Source organism: Oncorhynchus mykiss, chromosome 32, assembly GCF_013265735.2.
Source record: "Oncorhynchus mykiss isolate Arlee chromosome 32, USDA_OmykA_1.1, whole genome shotgun sequence".
Classification (NCBI taxonomy): domain Eukaryota; kingdom Metazoa; phylum Chordata; class Actinopteri; order Salmoniformes; family Salmonidae; genus Oncorhynchus; species Oncorhynchus mykiss.
The window spans coordinates 37202263-37224141 of record NC_050572.1 but is presented as its reverse complement, the minus strand read 5'-3'; the positions used below and the strand labels follow the sequence as shown (position 1 = coordinate 37224141).

General features: G+C 41.9%; 1 protein-coding gene across 2 annotated transcripts in view; it reads left to right on the top strand.

Annotated features, from left to right (window-relative positions):
- LOC110488406 (mediator of RNA polymerase II transcription subunit 30) overlaps positions 1-20079 on the top strand; it is a 36226-nt gene extending 16147 nt beyond the window's left edge. For both annotated transcript variants that reach the window (XM_036971233.1, XM_036971232.1), the window contains exon 5: positions 18360-20079. In XM_036971233.1, the coding sequence (XP_036827128.1) occupies positions 18360-18455 (96 nt within the window). In that variant the 3' untranslated portion in view covers positions 18456-20079. The remainder of the gene's footprint in view (positions 1-18359) is intronic.
- The last annotated feature ends 1800 nt before the right edge of the window (positions 20080-21879 follow it).

The following is a 21879-nucleotide window of genomic DNA, read 5'->3' as shown; positions in this document are numbered from 1 at the left end:
GCCTTGGAGAGATCTGGCCTGTTATTAATTCTCCACAGCTCCTCTCTTTCTCTCTCCGTCTCTCCTCCTCTCTCGCCTTCCTCCTTCCCTCACTCTGTCCCTCGCTCGTACACACTCCCTTGCTTTTCTTAATATCCTGTTAATTACAGCGTCCGTCCTCTTTATTCAAATGAGAAGGTGAGAAATTAAATGCAATGGATATTTGTAATTCCAAATAGGGGAAGGGTGAGAGGGGGGGGGGGGGGGGGGGGGGGGGTAGCTGTTGTGGAAAATGAATTCCAGTGGTATTGGCAGGTTAGCAGCGTTATCTGAAGAGCAGGCCAGGATCTGTGGAGGCCTGATGATAAACAAACAGAGACCTAGATGGTAATGAGACTCACTCGGAGAGAGGTACAGTTGAAGTCGGAAGTTTACATACACCGTAGCCAAATACATTTAAACTCAGTTTTTCACAATTCCTGACATTTAATCCTAGTAAAAAAAATCCCTGTTTTAGGTCAGTTAGGATCACCACTTTATTTTATAATGTGAAATGTCAGAATAATAGTAGAGAGAATTATTTATTTCAGCTTTAATTTCTTTCATCACATTCCCAGTGGGTCAGACGTTTACATACACTCAATTAGTATTTGGTAGCATTGCCTTTAAATTGTTTAACTTGCGTCAAACGTTTCAGGTAGCCTTCCACAAGCTTCCCACAATAAGTTGGGTGAATTTTGGCCCATTCCTCCTGACAGAGCTGGTGTAACTTAGTCAGGTTTGTAGGCCTCCTTGCTCGCACACGCTTTTTCAGTTCTGCCCACAAATTTTCTATAGGATTGAGGTCAGGGCTTTGTGATGGCCACTCCAAGACATTGACTTTGTTGTCCTTAAGCCATTTTACCACAACTTTGGAAGTATGCTTGGGGTCATTGTCCATTTGGAAGACCCATTTGCGACCAAGCTTTAACTTCCTGACTGATGTCTTGAGATGTTGCTTCAATATATCCACGTAATTTTCCTTTCTCAGGATGCCATCTATTTTGTGAGGCGCACCAGACCCTCCTGCAGCAAAGCACCCCCACAGCATGATGCTGCCACCCCGTGCTTCACGGTTGGGATGGTGTTCTTCTGCTTGCAAGCCTCCCCCTTTTTCCTCCAAACATAGCAATGGTCATTATGGCCAAATAGTTATATTTTTGTTTCATCAGACCAGAGGACATTTCTCCAAAAAGTACTATCTTTGTCCCCATGTGCAGTTGCCAACCATAGTCTGGCTTTTTAATGGCGATTTTGGAGCAGTGGCTTCTTCCTTGCTGAGTGGCCTTTCAGGTTATGTTGATGTAGGACTCGTTTTATTGTGGATATAGATACATTTGTACCTGTTTCCTCCAGCATCTTCACAAGGTCCTTTGCTGTTGTTCTGGGATTGATTTGCACTTTTCGCACCAAAGTACATTAATCTCTAGGAGACAGAACGCGTCTTCTTCCTGAGCGGTATGACGGTCATGGTCCCATGGTGTTTATACTTACGTACTATTGTTTGTACAGATGAACGTGGTACCTTCAGGCGTTTGGAAATTGCTCCCAAGGATGAACCAGACTTGTGGAGGTCTACAATTTTTTTTCTGAGGTCTTGGCTGATTTCTTTTGATTTTCCTATGATGTCAAGCAAAGAGGCACTGAGTTTGAAGGTAGGCCTTGAAATACATCCACAGGTACATCTCCAATTGACTCAAATTATGTGAATTAGCCTATCAGAAGCTTCTAAAGCCATGACATAATTTTCCATGCTGTTTAAAGGCAGTCAACTTAGTGTATGTAAACTTCTGACCCACTGGAATTGTGATACAGTGAATTATAAGTGAAATAATCTGTCTGTAAACAATTGTTGGAAAAATTACTTGTGTCAGGCACAAAGTAGATGTCCTAACCGACTTGCCAAAACTATAGTTTTTTAACAAGAAATTTGTGGAGTGGTTGAAAAACTAGTTTTAATGACTCCAACTGTATATACTCTCTCTCTCAGCTACTTTCTCTCTCTCAGCTACTCTCTCTCTCTCAGCTACTCTCTCTCTCAACTACTCTCTCTCTCTCAACTACTCTCTCTCTCTCAAATTCAAATTCAAGCTGCTTTATTGGCATGAAAAACATTGTGTCAATATTGCCAAAGCAACAATGTATACAATATACATTGTAATAAAATTATAAACAATAACAATTCATAATAATGGTAGTAAATAATAATACAAAATGAAATACAAAAATAACAATAGTAGAAATGTAATAAATATAAAAGCTAAACATGCAAAATGAAACTAACTAACTTATAGCTAAATAACTGTCATCTTCACCATTACATCAGTACTACAACTACCATCATCATTACCACCACCACCATCATTAAACTGCTATCATTACCATCACCCTACTACCCATACCACTACTATTTGGAATGATATACAACAATGATAATAGAAATAATAGTAATAGCAATAATAGTAATAATACTAACAATTAGTAAGTTACTATTTACTATGCAGATGTTATTTTTCAGTGTCCCTCAGGCAAATACATATTTGGCTGCAAGAGGAGCCATTGCTCCTTTGCCCATGAGTATATTTAGTTTTTCCTCTGTGTTCCTCTAAGTTAACATTTGGAATAAATGTAGTAATTTCTGTGAATAAAGAATCTATTGGTGAGGAATATTTATCACAGTAAAGGAGAAAGTGCAGCTCTGTCTCTACCTCCCCTGTCATGCAGTGACCACATACACGCTCCTCTTTGGGTAGCCATGTCTTTTCATGTCCACCGATTTCTATTGCCAATTGGTGGTCACTCAGCCTGTACTTGGAAAGGATCTGTCTCTGCTCCGTATCTCTGACAGAGTAGAGATAATCAGCCCAATTCATATTCTCTGTTTAGGGTCAGATAGCAATTCAGTCAGCTTTGGGATATTGTTTTGTTTTTCCAATGTTGTAAATATGAGTCCTTTTGATTGGTTCATGATTTTGTTTATTGGAATTCTTTCTTTTGAAGCAGTGCTGGTGTCAGCTTGGTTGGTGATGTCCAACACCAGCTGACTGAGAGGGCTCAGCTCTGGGGTTTGAAGTGCTTTAAATTGCAGACTTGAATTCGGACTTGAATTTAGATGTAGCAAAAAAAATGTACAATCTTTTCTGTATTTTCATTACGGCCCAATTCTGCCCTACATGCATTGGTGGATTTCTCTGGGCTTGCAGAATTTTCTGGCATAAATGTAGGGCTTCAATTGGATGTTTGTCCCACATTTTAAAGTCCAGTTTATTGAGTTGCCCCCAAACCTCACTTCCGTAAAGAGCTATTGGTAGGATTACACTGTTAAATATTTTGGTCCAAATTCTAATTGAGATGTTCTGCAGGCTTTTTCTTTGAGTGCATTCACTGCCATATTAAAGTTTCCTGATGCAGATATGGTCAGACCAAGGTATGTGTACTTTTAGTGTGTTCAATTATGGTGTTGTTCAGGGTGAATTTATATTTGTGTTTCTGACATATGATTTTCCCCCCCAAAAAACAGGATTTTCTTCTTTTTATTTTTTAATGTACTGCCAGGGCCCAATTATGGCAATATTGCGCTAGAATATTAAGGTTCTGTTGAAGACCTTCTTTGGTTGGTGATAGAAGTACCAAGTCATTAGCATATAGCAGGTATTTTACCTCTGTGTCAAAAAGTGTGAGTCCTGGGGCTGGAGAATGGTCAATAAAGCAAGCAAAGATTTTGCCCTCTTTTTTTTGGTGGTGTGTATAGTGTATATATTTTTTAATGGTGTATTAATTAGTGTGTATAGTGTATATATGGTCAGCAGTGCGACAGTTGGGGAGAAAGACAATTTGACATTTATAAAAAAAAAAATTGTGAAGAAAGGTTTGAATTCTTGAATTCAAAATGCTACAGAAAACCTTTCCAAGTTGCTGTTTACGCAAATTCCCCTGTAATTATTGGGGTTTGATTTGTCTCCACTTTTGTCCCTGATGTAAAATGTAAAAATAAAACTTTTTTACCCCCCTTTTCTCCCCAATTTCGTGGTATCCAATTGTTAGTAGTTACTATCTTGTCTCATCGCTCATTGCTCGGGAGAGATGAAGGTCGAAAGCCATGCGTCCTCTAAACACAACCCAACCAAGCCGCACTGCTTCTTAACACAACGCGCATCCAACCCGGAAGCCAGCCGCACCAATGTGTCGGAAGAAACACCGTGCACCTGGCGACATGGTCAGCGTGCACTGCACCCGGCCCGCCACAGGAGTCGCTAGTGTGCGATGAGACAAGGATATCCCTACCGGCCAAACCCTCCCTAACCCGGACGACGACAGAGGCGCAAACCCAGAGTCTCTGGGGGCACAGTGTTGAACAATTTAAGCACAGCATTTTGAAATTCGGTTGGGCTGTTTTTCAGCATTTCCTTGCTGATGTTATCTAGACCACAAGCCGCCTTTGATTTAATAGATTTGAGCTTTTCATTTAGTTCTTATTGGGTAATCTAATGGATTTTAGTTGTTTTTGATTCAAGGATGTTAAATTTATCTCAAATTTCCAATTGGTTGTGTGGGATGTTTTTGTATAGGTTATCAAAATACGTTTTCCAAATTCCTTCATCTTGTATGGCTAATTCTTGTGGCTTTGTCGTGCTTAAATTGTTCCACATGTCCCAGAACTGATTTTGGTCAATTGCGTTTTCAATTTCATCTAGTGTCTTGTTGGTATAATTCAATTTCATCCATTTCAGTGTATGTTTATACTATTTCAGAGTTTCAAAGTATTCATATCGTAGCTCTCTGGGTTGTTTTGCTGCTTATGTTTTTCATTTGACATTTGTCTTAGGTGTTTTCTAATTGTTTTACATTCATTATCAAACCACTTTTCAGAAACATTTAGTTTTTTTGTTTCTGATGTTGTATTTCTTTGGTTTTCTCAAATTTGGTTTTGATGCTGCTTTTTGGAATATGCAGTTGATGTTTTGAGTAGCCAAATTGACACCATCTTTATTGTTTTGGTATTGTGAGTTATTGAACAACTGTATATTTCAGTTCAATGTATCTCTCTGGAGCCCATCTGTACCATTGGTTTATGTTGTAGAGTTTATTGGGCTGTTTTTTTGAATGTATATTTCCAGTTCATTTCTTCAGAAACACGTTGATCTGACTGTGATCTGACAGTGAATGCACTAATGGAGGAGGGGTCAATTTACTTTATTGGCTTGACGTAACAATGTACATATTGCCAAAGCTTTCTTTGGATATTTACAATATTAAGATAATAAGAATCAAAATTGACAACAGTAACCAAGGGTCACAATAAGCATACAGTAGAGGACATATGCAGTTTCTCTACCCATCTCTCTGAACCTCAACCTCTCCCTCGCTTTCTCTCAACTACTCCCTCACTCTCTCAACTACTCCCTCAACGACTCCCTCTCTCTCTCAACGACTCCCTCTCTCTCTCAACGACTATTATCATTGGGTTTACTTGATAGCTACCTACACAAATAGCTAGCTAGAACAAAGTGTTAATAAGATATTCATTTAAAAAGATTAAAAGCAATACAAATAATACACTCTCAACTACTCCCTCACTCTCTCAACTACTCCCTCTCTCTCAACTACTCCCTCTCTCTCTCAACTACTCCCTCTCTCTCTCAACTACTCTACCTCTCTACTACTCCCTCCCTCTCAACTACTGTCTCTCTCTCTCTCAACTTCTCTCGCTCTCTCTCTCAACTACTCTCTCTCTCGCTCTCTCAATCTCTCTCTCTCTCTCTTGGGCCAGCAACCGAAATGCAGTTAATCCCCAACAGCAACTGCTCCCGGGCTCTGATGATATGGCTGTTGGGTTAAATGCGGAAGACACGTTTCAGTTGAATGCATTTAGTTGTACGACTGACTAGGCATCCCCCTTTCTATCTCTCTCTCGCTACATGCATTAGCAGGCTGTTCACAGGAGGTGCACAAACCTCCATGTTATTATCAGGCTCATATGTAGCCCATTAGAGCAGCCAGGGGCTTTTTAATTGGTGAACAGGAGGTCAGAGGGGAAACGCGGTGCATCGCTTGTTGTTGAAGGATCAGAGTGCTGTGTTTGGAATGAGAAGGTTTTCCAGCAGTTTCTAGTGCTATTAATCTCGAGTGAATTCCCCAATTTTATTTTCAATTTTGTTAAACTGTTTAAGGAATTTGTAACCAAGTTGACTGGAGTTTTTTTTCTTCTTCTCAAAGTGGGTTTGGATTCGTTAACTACAGCCAGGCTGGCTGAAAGTCTTACTGGTTAGAAAGAGGAAGGACTAGGCGTACAACTGTTTGTCTATCTTGACCTTGGTTACGCCACCAGGTTGACAGGTTTGGCTGCCGGAACACCGTGATTCCCACCTGTTAATAAATGGATCCTGTGAACTTTAGATCTGTTGTTGCGAAGAGTAAATCGGGCCAACGACTGGAACCTTCTGGGCCGACAAAAACAAAAAGGGACACTTTGCCACCACTCTCCCCAAACCCTGTTCTCGTTCCCCTTTACATAAGAGGAGCTAAAATAACTTCTCCAGTTGGTTGAGACTTTAAACTAGAATTACACCGCCTTTTCATCCTCCCAGATTTCCGCCTGCCTCCTTTTTTTCTCTTCACGGTTGCGTATAAGATCTAGCCCAGATGCTGTAAGCCCCTGACAGCTGAGGCAGAGATGAAAGAGCCCGGCTCGTTGGCACTGAGATGGAGAGGGGAGGGCATTACCGAGCAAATGCCAGCCTAAATCCCCTTACACCTGCGAGCTCTCCAAGCTAACCCTCTACATTTTTACTTTTTAGTCATTTAGCAGATGCTGTTATTGTCATGCAAAAGTCTGTCGGTCTCGCGGTAATTGACATATTTTACATCTCCAGGCCTCCACTCATACTAGTTGCTGATGCGCGCCTTTTGAACAAATCAATTTAATATACACCATCACAATAAATCCATTGTTTATTTTAGACAGGACTAAAAGAGAATGATGATATGAAGAAAATGTATTTCAGAAGAACAGAATATGACTTGGCCTACTGCATGTTATCTGGCTAAGCGCCGTGCCATGGGCTGTAGGCTCGTTTATTTAACAGACAAGATATGCTAATAAGCCCCATGCCATTATTTTATAGTAAAAAGAATATCATTTAACTCACTGCTCTTGTGGCTGAATGGAAGGAAGCCCCCACAGCAATGTTCCAACATCTAGTGGAAAGCCTTCCCAGAAGAGTGGAGGCTGTTATAGCAGCAGAGAGGTGACCAACTCCATATTAATGCCCATGATTTTGGAATGAGATGTTCGATGAGCAAGTGTCCACATACTCTTGTTCATGTTGTGTATGTTCTTTTGCAACTCTGACTCTGCCGTAAGAGGGTTACTCCAGATGGGCAAGTTCCTTCCCTTTTATTCATATTGTTTCCCTACTGGATTCTTCTAAACCTATGATCTCTCTCTACTCTTCTCCCAATATCATTCGAAGAGATGATGGGGGGGGGGGGGAACAATATCTGCCTGATCACTGTGCAAATGCTTTTATTTGAAGGAACTTGTCGTGGGCGCTTGGTATTGAACCCAAAACTTTTGGAGTTTCTAGTTTCCTAGCACAATTCTCAGACCATTTGCACCATCTGAACCCTATATACAAGCTAAATCATCTCACAGGCCCCCAATCGCAACAGGGCAGGTTTCTTCTTGTGCTTCTAATTTAATTATTGCTTATCAATTCACGCCCCGGGCACACAACCTACCCTCATCAGCCTACTCTGGCTTTGAATCCTAAACACTGCTTTCAAGATGGGATGAACTTTTCAACTCTGGGATTACACATTTTCTGTACTGAAAATACATGTATGCCCCTTTGACTGTAAAGTAACTTAAACGCTGATGTGAGAGTGGATCCCCTGGTTTTAAAGCAAATATTTAGCGTATTCCAAAGAACGCATTTGTAGTACAAGTGCTTAGGTCAGACGAAATGGGCCTACTCGCTGTTGTTCTGCGAGTCACGTTATCCAGCACAAAAACAGTTATACATCATATGCAATGGGCTGTGTTTGGCCCCGCCATTTGGTTTTAAAGAGAGGGTGTAAAATGGCAGTTTAGCCTTTGTGGCCCTCATATATAATCACAAAGCAGAGCCCAGTCAATACCGCTACCTGGCGGCAGGTCAAGTGCTGCAGAGGGCCGGGCAGGGTGAAGAAGGAAAAGAAAAGCAGCAGAATCAATGGGAACTGTTCTGCCACAGTCAGCTGACACTGCAAGCTTTCCAGCTCAGGGCTGAGGACATATTGAAAGGCATGGTGTATGCAGAGGATGACAACATGGCCATTGTATTTCTGCCAGTGAGCAGTGGAAGGCGTTATCTTCCCCACCATACCTTGGGCCCTTGTCCTCCTGGGAGGCCCATGTCAGCTAGTGTACACTTGGGCAGTTAAACTTTCTTGGTTTTTTTTAAGGGAGAGTTGATCAATTCAATGAAGGAAATGAACCCTTTACACTCGTGGAAATTGGCCTATATGGATAGGGCAAAATGTAAATGTTTATTACGGAAGAAATAATAACCATGGTACCAATGGGCTCCCGAGTGGCGAAGCGGTCTAAGACACCCTGTTGCGATTCCAGTATGTATCATAACCGGCCCTGATTGGGAGTCTCATAGGGCGGCACACAATTGGCCCAGCGTTGTCCGGGTCTGGCCGGTGTAGGCCATCATTGTAAATAAGAATTTGTTCTTGACTGACTTGCCTAGTTAAATAAAGGTGTAAAAAAATATATATATTTAAAAAAAAGTTGACAGTTTGGAGATTATGGGAAAATGATCAGACCAAAGGTGAGGACACAACAGTGCACCTGAAACAAAACATTAAATGAAACATTACCCTGTTGATTTGTATGTGCGTTTTACATCTACTGTTCTTTTCGCCACATCTGTTGATTACAAAGTCTAAAAATACTCTGAATACATTCAGTAACACAGTAAGAATATTCCTGGAACATGCGGGGTAGGTGCAACATACAAAGAACAGGAAGGCTGTTTATGCTCCCAATTCACCACTTTGTTAACAACGTTTCGATCCCAAACGGATTTCCGCCACGTCAAAGAGACGAGAGTGCTCCCAACTCAAAATATACACATTCCCCTTTACATGACGCATGGTGGGTGTGGAAACAATTCACTTTTGCCCATAGTCAACCATAATGAAGCATACAGGATTATATACATACAAATGGGTCCGAGTTATAACCTAGGCAACAGTATGACCATTGGCCGCGGTGGCCGTAGATATAATTAGTCACCTAATTCAACTTATAAAGTTTGCTGTGCCCTAAAATCGAAGGAATGTCATCAATTAAGTGTTTCCAGAGCTTGATATGGTGCAAGAATGGATTGTTAGGGCTGAAAATCACATTCTATTCGAACAACCCCAAATACAGATTGGCATAATTCCGTGCCATTTGACTCTTATTACATCATTTTACTCTCTTGTTTGTAACCAATCGGTCTTATGTAGCAAAATTTGAAATTGTGTTTTTTTTTTTATACATTGAATAAAAGTAGAGACAGAAAATGGTATATCATACACTGCAGTTGAGGAACAATGAGAAATAAATTCTGCTTTGAAAGTTGATGAACTTGTAACCTCACTTTTGAGAAAATGTTCCTTGAATGTTTTGGTACCTACTGGAGAGCTCTTCTTTGTCTACACCCATTCAGCATCGTTCACACCCTCTTAAGCCTTAGCCCCGCCCAACTATTTAAGGATTCACATGTGAGGCCATGTACTAAACAACCAAAGATTTCAAGACTAAATGCTGGTTTATACTACGGGTGTATTCGTACATTGGAGTGTCAGAGTGCGCTCTGGGCATTTCGTCAATTTAGATCGTTGTCAGATTGTCCGTTCATAAATGTTGAGTGTTTCGCTCTCGGAGCGTTCAGAATGCACACTGGACGCTCGGACCGCGGAGTTGGGTTGATCGGAGTGTTCTGACCTAACAGCAGCAGTCAAGCGCCCAAGCTAACTGGCTAATGTTGGCTAGCTTGCTAGCTACTTCCAGACATAACAGCGAGAACAGCTCACTCTGACCGTTTTAGTAGTCCTAGCAGAGCTGATTAGGCTGTTTTTATGTTATCTAGAGCGTTAGTGACTAACTGTGCTGCTGGCAACAATTTAATTATGCTTTTATGCCAACACCGGCCATGTTCAACGGCATTGAGCCTTCGTAAATGTATCAGTTAGTTACCAGCTATGTCTATCGACAGTTGTCATGAACACTCTATTGAAATGGTTACTTGCATAGTGGAGTCTTTGGATTAGACATGTAGCTAAACAATGAACCATAATCCCAACTCATAAGGTTACTACCCTGCATGAATCTGCAGGTAGCAAGCCAACCAGGTTCAATGTTAGCTAGCTAACATTAGGCTATAACTAGCAATGCAAATGGCTCTGAGATATGAATATTAATACACAGATCATACATGTAACGTTAGCTAGCGAGCCAGCCAGAAAATGTATTTGACAAAATTAGAAACATGTAATATCTTGAAAATGTAGCTAGCCAGACTTTCTATCTTGTTCTCTTTTTGACTCCCTCTGCATATTTGCAATCAACTCTAATTCCCCCGGGCCTTCCACTGATTTCAAAACTCGGTCCTCCAGGAAGTGGAGAGCAACACTTTGATATCTTTAAAAAAAAGCTGCGTTAGAAACGATTACCGACAAATACTGACCAGCTCATAGATAGAAGCGTGCAACATGGCAGACCAATCATAACTCATCTCTTGGCATGTCCAGCCAGTCCATTATCTCAGCCTATCACGGTTAGCAGGAAGGTTCCTGTCTTTTTTCATGGCTAAACCAACTAGTCATTTAAAAAAAATATTTGTATTTATAGATGGCATACAAGTTTGTTATTAAGGCACATGAATGTTCACATGTTCCAGAATGCATTTCTGCCAAAGAATGCATTTGATTAAAAAAAAAGTTTACATTCAAATGGCTCTCCTGTGAAGTAGTGACGTGTGACAAGCGCCTAGTTTCCTGAAACGAGTCACATTTTATTAGATAGCAATGAAATGAGAAGTATCTAAAGGAAATAGGCTGTCTTGGCCTAATTCCAAAACTTATACAGCAAATAAAGGTGTTATTGTCATCAAAGAAGGTGAATGATGTGCATTTTATAATGCTTATATTGCTCGTTCATGCGTGCACAGTTTTGTGACAGGTCTGATTTTATAACAGGAAACATGCAGATATTTAGTGTGAAATGTACACAATGATTAGGAATGAGGCCCCTGGACATTTTGATAAAAGGGGAGGGGGGTGGTTTTAACACAGACCTATGCAGGAAGCCGACTGACCGGAATTCCCTGTTACCCGGAGATAACTTCCACCCTACCCCCCTGAAAAAGAGCCTCCCAATCAGCCAATACAGTCGCATAATGCAGCATCTGGGGCACACAGAGGGACTATGACAAACAAGCGCACTGTCTGGATGAACGCTTTAGACTCCGGGGTTACCCAGAGGAATGGCTGTATGACACACAGGACTGTTACAAAAATATGACCCAGGATGACATCCTCACTCACAAACCACCTTCTGACCAACGAGTCCAATGCTTCCTTCAGTACTCCCCACTTGGCAAACAGTTCAACCATATCATAAAACATTTAAAAACGCTGTCACATCTTGAGCACAACTGGAAAAGATGTTTAAAAGGTAGTCTTTAGACACACCTCCAACTTCAGTCAAAGGGTGGGGAGGTCTGTCGGTCTCTTCTACCGGTGCCACTTAGCACCTACCTAGACAATGTGTCGGGACGGTAATTACAGATGTGGCCGATGTACCCAGTGTAACTTTACGGACAAATGCACAACGTTCAATCACCACATCGCGGGCAGAGCCATTAAGATTAAGGGCGTCATTACTTATTCTCCAACAAATGTGGTATACCTGATCAAGTGTATTTGTGGTCTATGCTGTGTAGGAAACAACTAACTGAGCTCTGAAAACAAGGATAGCAGAACACAGGAGTAATATCAGGACTCTTGATCAGAGAAGCCCTGTGGCTGCGCATTTCATGGAGGCTCGTCACGACATCAGCTCTCTGACATACATTGGTATCGAACATGTTAAGGCTCCTAGGTGGGGTGCAGATACTAAAAACAGACCCGCAGTCATGAGTCATGACCACACTAAAATTCCATGTGACCATTGAGTCACGGTAATTTCATTTTATATACTCTGGACATGCGTCAGTAGTACCCAACTTGCTAACTACCATTAGGGCCGAATGGCCTGGTACTCAGGGTTCTATTGTCCCTCTAACTACTCTGGCATCAATATAAATGCTATCGAAAATCACATCAAACAATTGTAATTTAAACAGTAGACCTATCATACTTTTAAAAAACACCTCACTGTGATGATCAATTTGGAGAAAGAAGTTCAACAGCAGGTTGAAACAGTGTAAAACATGGTTGTTTGTGGAAGTTGTTTCAAAGCCTAACAACAAAATGGACAGCCCTTTCTAAGGTGATGATTAATTCAAAACACCCATATGCATATTACAACTTATGCATATGCATAGCCTTATGAGCCCAAACCCAAGAGAAAATATATATATATTTATCCTACTACTGCATATTATGCATGGCAAAAAAAAAACATAACTCATTTAAGATGTCTTTGGTACATAATTGGTCTAGCCTATACACCAAAATTAAACATTTGAGTAATCGCCTTTGAGTGTGGACTGTATTATGTTGCATACTGGATGGACTGATTACCTTTTGCTACACTCCAAAATCCATGAGTCTGGTAGAGAATGTATGCTGTCGGTTCATCGATTGTGCATGGCGGATTACAGTTAGTTTACAATAAGTGAATTTGTATTTGATTTTGAATAGCCTAGTATTTTTTTTCTATTTTCAGAATGAATTGAGTGACACTTTACCTTCAGCTATACAGAATCTCGCCACCATCCATCTCCCCTTTTCTGTCCATTATTCTTTTCTTGGGTGCGCAGAAAGGCTCTCAACAGTTTAGTGAAATATGTTTCGTTGCGAAAGCATGTCACTATTGATATTCCCGAACAGCTTTCACTTGGATTCCCAAGTGATGCACTGGGTAGCTGCAGGAACAAGGTTTGAGAGCCCATGGCATACAGAGTTTGGGCAGAATATCACCTGTCGGGCAGTGAGAGCATACTCCTCAAACAGTGGTTGATGTGGGGAGGGAAATAAGTGTTCTTTATATTTATTTCTCAGCTGCTCATGTTAAACACAGCTCCGCTATAAAACCGAAGTAGCCTATAAAACAGACTGGCGGTGGAAAAGCACGGCCTCCATTCCATATTTGCACACAGATGACATGTATTTTCCATCCCTGCCCCTGCTCCTGCCCATTTGATGATGGCCATTCTAAATCAAAACTAATTTGACATATTAGTAAAGATGAAATTGAGAATAGTCTGATGGGTGATAATAGGATCACTTGATGAGAGAACAGCTGTGCAGCCCGAGACAAGCAACTGAGCTTTTCTTTTTTGCCACTTATTCAAATGATCAATAGCCTATCGTCGCACCATGCAGCCCATATATGTTTTGATTTCTAAACACATTCTAAGGTGTGTATCATTCACAACTAAAGTCGCCAAATAACTCTGCATATAGGACCCGTTTCAAAACCACTTTTACACTCCAACATAGCCACTTCATATGCGCACTCACTCTGAAAAAATATCAAGTTAAATTATATTCTTAGTTTAAAATCCGATCAAATAAATAATGGAACGGGACATGCCGACAGTTTATGGTAGGTGCAGCATAAGAACAAAAAAAGGACAAGGGTTTGAGCGAGAGGACTAAATGATGTCTCCATGTGGCCACACACCTCTCCAAAGTGTGCACAGTTCTTAAGTAGGCCCGCTGTCAACTCCAAAGCACACTTACTATCAGAAGACTGCTGGCTTACCACCTCAGTTCAGTTCTTACTGCTTACTGAGGGACCTGCCTAACTCACTACACAATAGACCTCTACAAAAGTCTGTGGTGGCACTAGATAGTCCATAAAGATGAACCTGTAAAGAAAGTGTCATGAGTTCAACTCACGTTTTTTTTTTTTCACGACCAACCCCTTTCTTGACAATGGCACACCCACCCAACAGCATGCCCAAAAGAACACCGACGACGACTGAAGATTGTAGCTATGTTTGGTGGAAATGTGAGATGGCGTTTGAACGGGTCTTTGACAAGCTCAGAACTGACTCATCCTCGGCTGCCAATGAAAACGAGGAAGCACTGATAGATTATGGAGGAGGGTGCTCTCGCAGCAATATGAGAACACTCTTCTCCTTTTCTTTCCTCTCTCTCCTCTGTCCTCTCCAACTGCCTAATCCCCTCGCCTCACTCATAGACACTTACACTTGTAATTCCCAGCCAGATCCAACCGGAGTGAAAGCAGCGATTTTGAATAGCCAGCGACAGGGCGGATTAGCCAAGCGAAATCCAGACTGAAGGCATGTTTTTTTTTAGCATGACTCGCTATTCTTGACTTTGGCCGGCAACTTTAAAGCCGTTGGTCAGTTATCGTCGAAATCCGCTCAATTATAAAGCTGCTGGGTTCTGAAAGGGTGGAGGTCGATATTTTTAATTGTAGAAGAAACAGAAAAAGGAGGAATCTCTCATCTATTGGTATGATATCATAACAAGATTAGTTTTCGTCTAATCATTCAAAACCCTGAATGTCTCTAATGGGACAAAATCCAACAATCAATGAACACAGAAATGTCAGTTATGTAAGATAATAGACTGTCTGTACTTTCGGGACTTTACCGGACTGTTTGAAAGTAATAGAAATTACAGTGTAAGGGTGGCTGAGATGTTGTTTCCAAAATTGGCTCCTAGAACTCCATCACTCAGCCGAGAGAGAAATCTTTGGCGTATTTGAATGAACCAGACTTTTTACAAGAAGACGGTTTGATCAAAAAGCCTTACGTCTCTCACCCCCATTACTGAGGACGGCTCCTTTTGATATCATTTCCAGATGAGGGTTGAAGAGAATCAGATGAAGGGAACGGAGCGAGAGAGAGGAACATCCCCAACCCTTCGGCCTCTACGTTCACTCAGTCCACAGAGTTCTATATGATAAGCCATCGCCTCTCCGATAGCTCTCGCACTCCTTCCAATTGTTCTCCTTTAAAAGGTGTGACTAATGACGAAGTCATTCCGTTTCAAATCTAACCGTCCCTCAGATATGCATATCCCCTTTGTCTGTTTGCTTTTTTTTAACACACTGATTCGACTTGAGAAGAACCCTTTCAAGTCAGACTAAGAAAGGAGAAGATCACGGAAGCTGTCAAGATAAAAGTTCTGGGTATTAATGAGTAATGGGTATCATCGTGAAATCGCTCTTCTCTCACTCAGCAGATTTGGAAGGACAAAGATAAAGTACATATGAGAGGAGATATGCTGACATGAGAATTGCCGGTGCCCTGGAGCATTCCAACATCTGCCCGAGCGAAACCGCCTCTCTGTCCTCTGCCCAGGTGTGCCATGAAAGCAGGATCTTCTCGGCAGTTGGCTGTCACTCGTCACGTTCACCTCACAGCCCTGGAAACACTTTCATCCCCCCCATCTCATCTTCCCCCATACCACAGCTGGCTGTCATGGGAAAGAGGAAACAACTATAACAGTAACCTGCGTGCACGTACACTCGTCTGTCAGCTCACTGTAGTGTACTGTATCAAGCTGTGCCTATGCTAGCTCAGGTAGGCCTATTGTCTGTGGAAGGCCTCTACAGACGGCAGCTGAAAACGCAATTCTGTGTTTACTTTCATGATTTGTTGACCAGCCACCCTGCTGCGGCTTACACAATGTCAAAAGGAATGAATGTGGATGAAAACGGTCTTGAGTGGCAGGCAAGGAAATGAGAGAGCGCATCCCCAGGATCCCTGAAGTGAGGGAGGGAGTTGGACCCTGTGGCGGAAGGCAGGCTAGGCTGTCAGAGGAGCGGAAGGCATGGCTGTTCTCTCTCAGATTTGACCAACCAGTCAGAACCATCACTTTCCATCAGCAGTGGGATCGTTCATAGACCTGCAGCTCTGAAATATGAGTGTTAAAAACATATTCCACTGTCTTCCGTTTTTCTCCCAACGGAAGACTTGCTGTGTGAGTCTCATGACTGAACTGAAATTCCAAAGATTTACTGATAAATCTCTCAACTCATAGAGGATAAAGAACAGCTTTTATTTAGTCACTGGTGGGGTTAATGAGGTACATCCCATATAGTACAGTACACACTCCTCCCTCCCAGTGACTCATAGTGAAAGGCTGGTGGCAAAAGAGAGAGAAGAACCCCCTAGAGACACACTGGAACTGTTCCAAATGTTCCACTCCGGAATATCTTCCAAGGACAATCAGATAAATAGTTTATATTAAGAGGGGCTGTGTGAAATCGATTGCTGAAGGTGTTATCTGCGCTCGCAAAAAATGGCTGGTAATTAGTCACGGCTAAAGGAGCATTAGAGAGCGCAAAATGGATTTCATCTTAATATACAGTGCCGTGAAAAAGTATTGCCCTCTTTCTGATTTTCTCTATTTTTGCTTATGTTTGATACTGAATGTTATCAGATCTTCAACCAAAACCTAATGTTAAATAAAGAGCACCTGAGTTTATAAATAACAAAAAGTTACATAACAGTTAATTAAATAAATAAATAAATAAATAACATAAGTAATTGCCCACTTGCACTCAATTACTGGTTGTGTCATCTTTTAGCTGCAATGACTGCCACCAAATGCTTCCTGTAGTTGTTGATCAGTCTCTCACGTCGCTGTGGAGGAATTTTGGCCCACTCTTGCATGCAGAACTGCTTTAACTCAGCGACATTTGTGGGTTTTGCCCACAATTTGTTAAGTCTTGCCACAACATCTCAATTGGGATTAGGTCTGGACTTTGACTAGGCCATTCCAAAACTTGTTGCTTTTTAACCATTTTCATGTTTTGGATCATGACCCAGCTGCGCTTCAGTTTCAGCTCACAGTCGGATTCCCTGACATTCTCCAATAGAGAGAAGAATTTATTGTTTCTTCTATTAAGGCAATTTGTCCAGTTCCTGTGGCAGTAAAGCATCTCCAAATCATCACACTACTACCACCATGCTTGACCGTTGGAATGAGGTTCTTACTGTGAAATGCGGTGTTTTGGTTTTTCACCAGGCATAAATGGGACCCATGTTATCCAAAAAGGTATACTTTTGACTCATTTGTCCATAGAACATTCTTCCAAGAGTCTTGATGATCATCCAGGTTAATTCTGTTCTGCATCAGAGAATTCTACAGGGGAATGTCAGACCATCCGTCTGTGAGCTGAAGCGCAGTTGGGTCATGCAGAAAGACAATGATCCAAAACATACAATCAAGTCTAAATGAGAATGGTTAAAAAGCAAGACATTTGAAGTTTTGGAATGGCCTAGTCAAAGTCCAGACCTAATCCCAATTGAGATGTTGTGGCAAGACTTGAAACGAGCAGTTCATGATTCAAAACCCACAAATGTCGCTGAGTTAAAGCTGTTCTGCATGCAAGAATGGGCCAAAATTCCTCCACAGCGATGTGAGAGACTGATTTACAATGACAGGAAGCATTTGGTTGTAGTCATTGCCGCTAAAGGTGGCACAACCAGTTATTTAGTGTAAGGGGGCACTTACTTAAAATACAAAAATATGCAAAAAAATCACAAAGGGGCAATACTTTTTCACTGAACTGCAGATACAGTAGCTCCTGAGTGTATCTCTCCCCATGCTATCTTCTGATAGCTAGTCAGACCACTATGGCTAGGTAGACTTCTCCAACGCTGGTGCTAGGGCCTGACTTAAATCCTATAAGGACACTGTTGGCAGGTGTGCTTTTGGAGCAGCTTAGGCTCTGCCATTATTTGTTTGTGCCTAAACCTCAGCAATAAGGCACTTGAGTAAACCGCAGCTGTTGACTAAGATTGGACTTGTGTATTCAAAGGTAATCTTCAGTCAACTGTCTGAGTGATTGACTTTGCCCTGTTGCGTTGTGTACTATACCTGTGAGTTAGGGCCAGATGTGTTAGTTTAGAGATTAAACTACTGTAGGGATTGATCATGTCAGCCAATCAGCTCTCCTAGTTGAAAAACAAAAAGAAAATCCTCCCATGAAAAACGACCGTATGTTCTTTCAGTTGAGGTTCTTGAACCTAATGCCCCTTCCAAAGCTTTTCAAAGGCATCTTATCAACCAACCACCACTGTGTAAATACTTATGTGGCTACGGCTTGTTTGATCGACTCTGACAATGTGACTTCATGTGCTTTATTACAGAAGCTCAAACAGAAGAACCAACAGCTGAAGCAGATAATGGACCAGCTCCGAAACCTCATCTGGGAGATAAACTCCATGCTGGCTGTTAGGAATTGAATGCCAAACACGGCGACACAGAGGGCGTGCATACACACACACACACACCACCGACTGGAAGATATGGCTATTAACTGGATAAGTGACAGGGTCCCTCTAAGGTGGCACTTAAGAAATACAGGCTTTCACAATATACTACTCTTTCCCACAAGACGAGTTGGGAGAGAAGAAAAGGGGGAAGAAAGCAAAGAAGAATGAAGATAAGTCATGCAATGGGGAAATGCTGATATACATTACCCGGCCAATTTATTAGGCACACCCATTTAGTACTGGGATCAGACTGGTCATCTGCTGCAATAGCCCCATCCATGACAAGGACCAATGAGTTGTGTGTCCTGAGATGTCGTTCTGCGCCATTATTTGTTTGTAGCCCACTTGTTAACTTGCATGAGTCTTGCCATTATCCTTCGACCTCTCTCATCAACGAGCTGTTTTCGCCCACAGGACTGCCGCTGACTGGATGTTTTTTTATTTGTCGCACCGTTCTCGGTAAACCCTAGACACGGTCATTTGTGAAAATCCCAGGAGCGCGGCCGTTTCTAAGATACTGGATCCGGCGTGCTTGGCACCGACGATCATACCATGCTCAAAGTTGATTAGGTCACTCCTTTTGCCCATTCTAACATTCAATCGCACAATAATCGAATGCCTCGATGCCCCTCTGCATGCTTTATACAGCAAGCCACGTGACTCACTCTCTTTTGGAGCGATCCATGTGTGTGAACGGGATGTTGTACCTAATACACTGGCCGGTGAGTGTAGTTATCGCCTACAATATGGTTGAGGACTTTCAGAGTTGTGGTTTGAAAGACTATAGTCATGGCTTTCAGTAGAATTCAAATCAACTGTTGATTTATTGTAGGCACTAGGTATAAATGCAGGACAATATGTAGTCAATCGTACAACATTTTATATATTTAATCTCTATCCCAAAATATGACAAATACTCAGATTACCCATTTAAAGGGGTTTTGATGTTCTATTTCCCTCGATATGTTTTTATACATTCCTTAACCATTTTAGCTAAAAGGACATACAGGGCAACATTTGTGAAGGAGAGCACAGACATGTAAAAAAATACTAGGGCACATTGTTGAAAATAAGTTTCAAATTAAATCACTGCCAGATTGAGGTTTGCATTATTTTTACTGGACTTTTTATGATCATCACAATGTCTCGTTAACTTTTGTAATTCTATGGCGCTATAAATCCTGCAGTGATTTAGGCCACTGTTTCTTTCCGTTCTATTTTTAGATCTGTCTGCTCACGAGGACCGTCAGATCAGGTCTCTTTGTGGTCTTTTTGGATTGTCCCCAGGCTTTAAAAGTAAAACAAAAAAAATCCAGCCAGAAACAGTGCCGGCCCAGCCAATAAGCGACATAAACAACTTAGTAGGGTCCCGTGGCCACTGGGGCCCCCTGACCCTTTGATTGAATCCTGGTGTTATTATACTGATGATTTGTCGGAACAGAGGGTTTCTTTACGTACAGTGCATTCGGAAAGTATTGAGACCCCTTCACTTGTTCCACATTTTGTTACAACCTTATTCTAAAATGGATTAAAAATGTTTTTCCCTTCATCAATCTACACACAATACCCCATAATGACAAAGAAAAAACAGATTTAGCAATATTACAAAGAAAAAAACAATCACATTCAGACCCTTTTCTCAGTACTTTGTTGAAGCACCTTTGGCAGCGATTACAGCCTCGAGTCTTCTTGGGTATGATGCTACAAGCTTGGCACACCTGTATTTGGCTTCTCCCATTGTAGCTTCTCCCATTCCTTTCTGCAGATCCTCTCAAGCTCTGTCAGGTTGGATGGGGAGCGTCACTGCACAGCTATTTTCAGGTCAGATATGTTGGATCGGGTTCAAGTCCGGGCTCTGGCTGGGCCACTCAAGGACATTCAGACTTTTACCGAAGCCACCCCTATGTTTTCTTGGCTGTGTGCTTAGGGTCATTGTCCTGGTGAACATTCGTCCCAGTCTGAGGTCCTGAGCGCTATGGAGCAGGTTTTCATCAAGGATCTCTGCACTTTGCTCCGTTCATCTTTCCCTCGATCCTGACTAGTCTCTCAGTCCCTGCCTCTGAAAAACATCCCACAGCATGGTACTGCCACCACCAAGCTTCACCGTATGGATGGTCTTGGCCAAGTGATGAGTGGTGCCTGGTTTCCTCCAGACGTGACGCTTGGCATTTAGGCCAAAGAGTTCAATCTTAGTTTCATCAGACCAGAGAATCTTGTTTGTCATGGCACCTAAAGGACTTTCAGACTTCGTGGCAAACTCAAAGCAGGCTGTCATGTGCCTTTTACTGAGCAGTGGCTTCCTGCCTGGGCACTCTACAATAAAGGCCTGATTGGTGGAGTGCTGCAGAGATGGTTGTCCTCCCATCTCCTCAGAGGAACTCTGTCAGGGTCACCATCGGGTTCTTGGTCACCTCCCTCACCAAGGCCCTTCTCCCCCAGTTGCTCAGTTTGGCTAGACGGCCAGCTCTAGGAAGAGTCTTGGTGATTCCAAACTTCTAACATTCATGAGTGATGGATGCCACTGTGTTCTTGAGGACCTTCAATTCTAAATACATTTTTTGGTACCCTTCCGCATGTCTGTGCCTCGACACAATCTTGTTTTAGAGCTCTACGGACAATTCCTTCAACCTCATGGCTTGGATTTTGCTCTGACAACTGTGGGACCTTGCATAGACAGGTGTGTGCCTTTCCAAATCATGTCCAATCAGTTTAATTTACCGCAGGTGGACTCCAATTACGTTGTAGAAACATCTCAAGGATGATCCATGGAAACAGGATGCACCTGAGCTCAATTGAGTGTTTTTGTTTTGTCATTATGGGTATTATGTGTAGATTGATTAAATAAAACATTTATCAATTTTAGAATAAGGCTGTAACATAAAATGGTGGAAAAAGTCAAGGGGTCTGAATATATTCCCGAATGCAGTGTAGGTGATGGTTTCTACGGTTGTAGCTGGAGGGAGTAGACAGCTCCATCTGGTTGTTGACAACTATCATTTTAGCTAAGCATAACCCTTTTCCTAACCTTAACCTCAGGTTGGATTCAATCTGTATCGTGGAAGATCTGCGTTACAATGTAAAGGTAATTTCCAATTAGGTCGACATATGCAGCATTTGCCGTGAATGCACTCCCTGCAAACGCTATAACACAGATCTCCCGCAATACAGATTCAATCCAACCCCTCATTCTCCTAACCTGCTACGTAAACAAACCATCAGTCTTGACAAATCATTAGCATCACATCGGCCTCAATCATGTTCTGAGGGAAGCTCCGTCTTGAGCAGAACTAATGTGATTGGTTGGATGAAAGTAGGTGGTTAAAAATATGTTGGAGGCATTACATGCGTGTTGCGACCCGCTTGGTTGCCAGTTCAAATCAAGATTACGACTTTT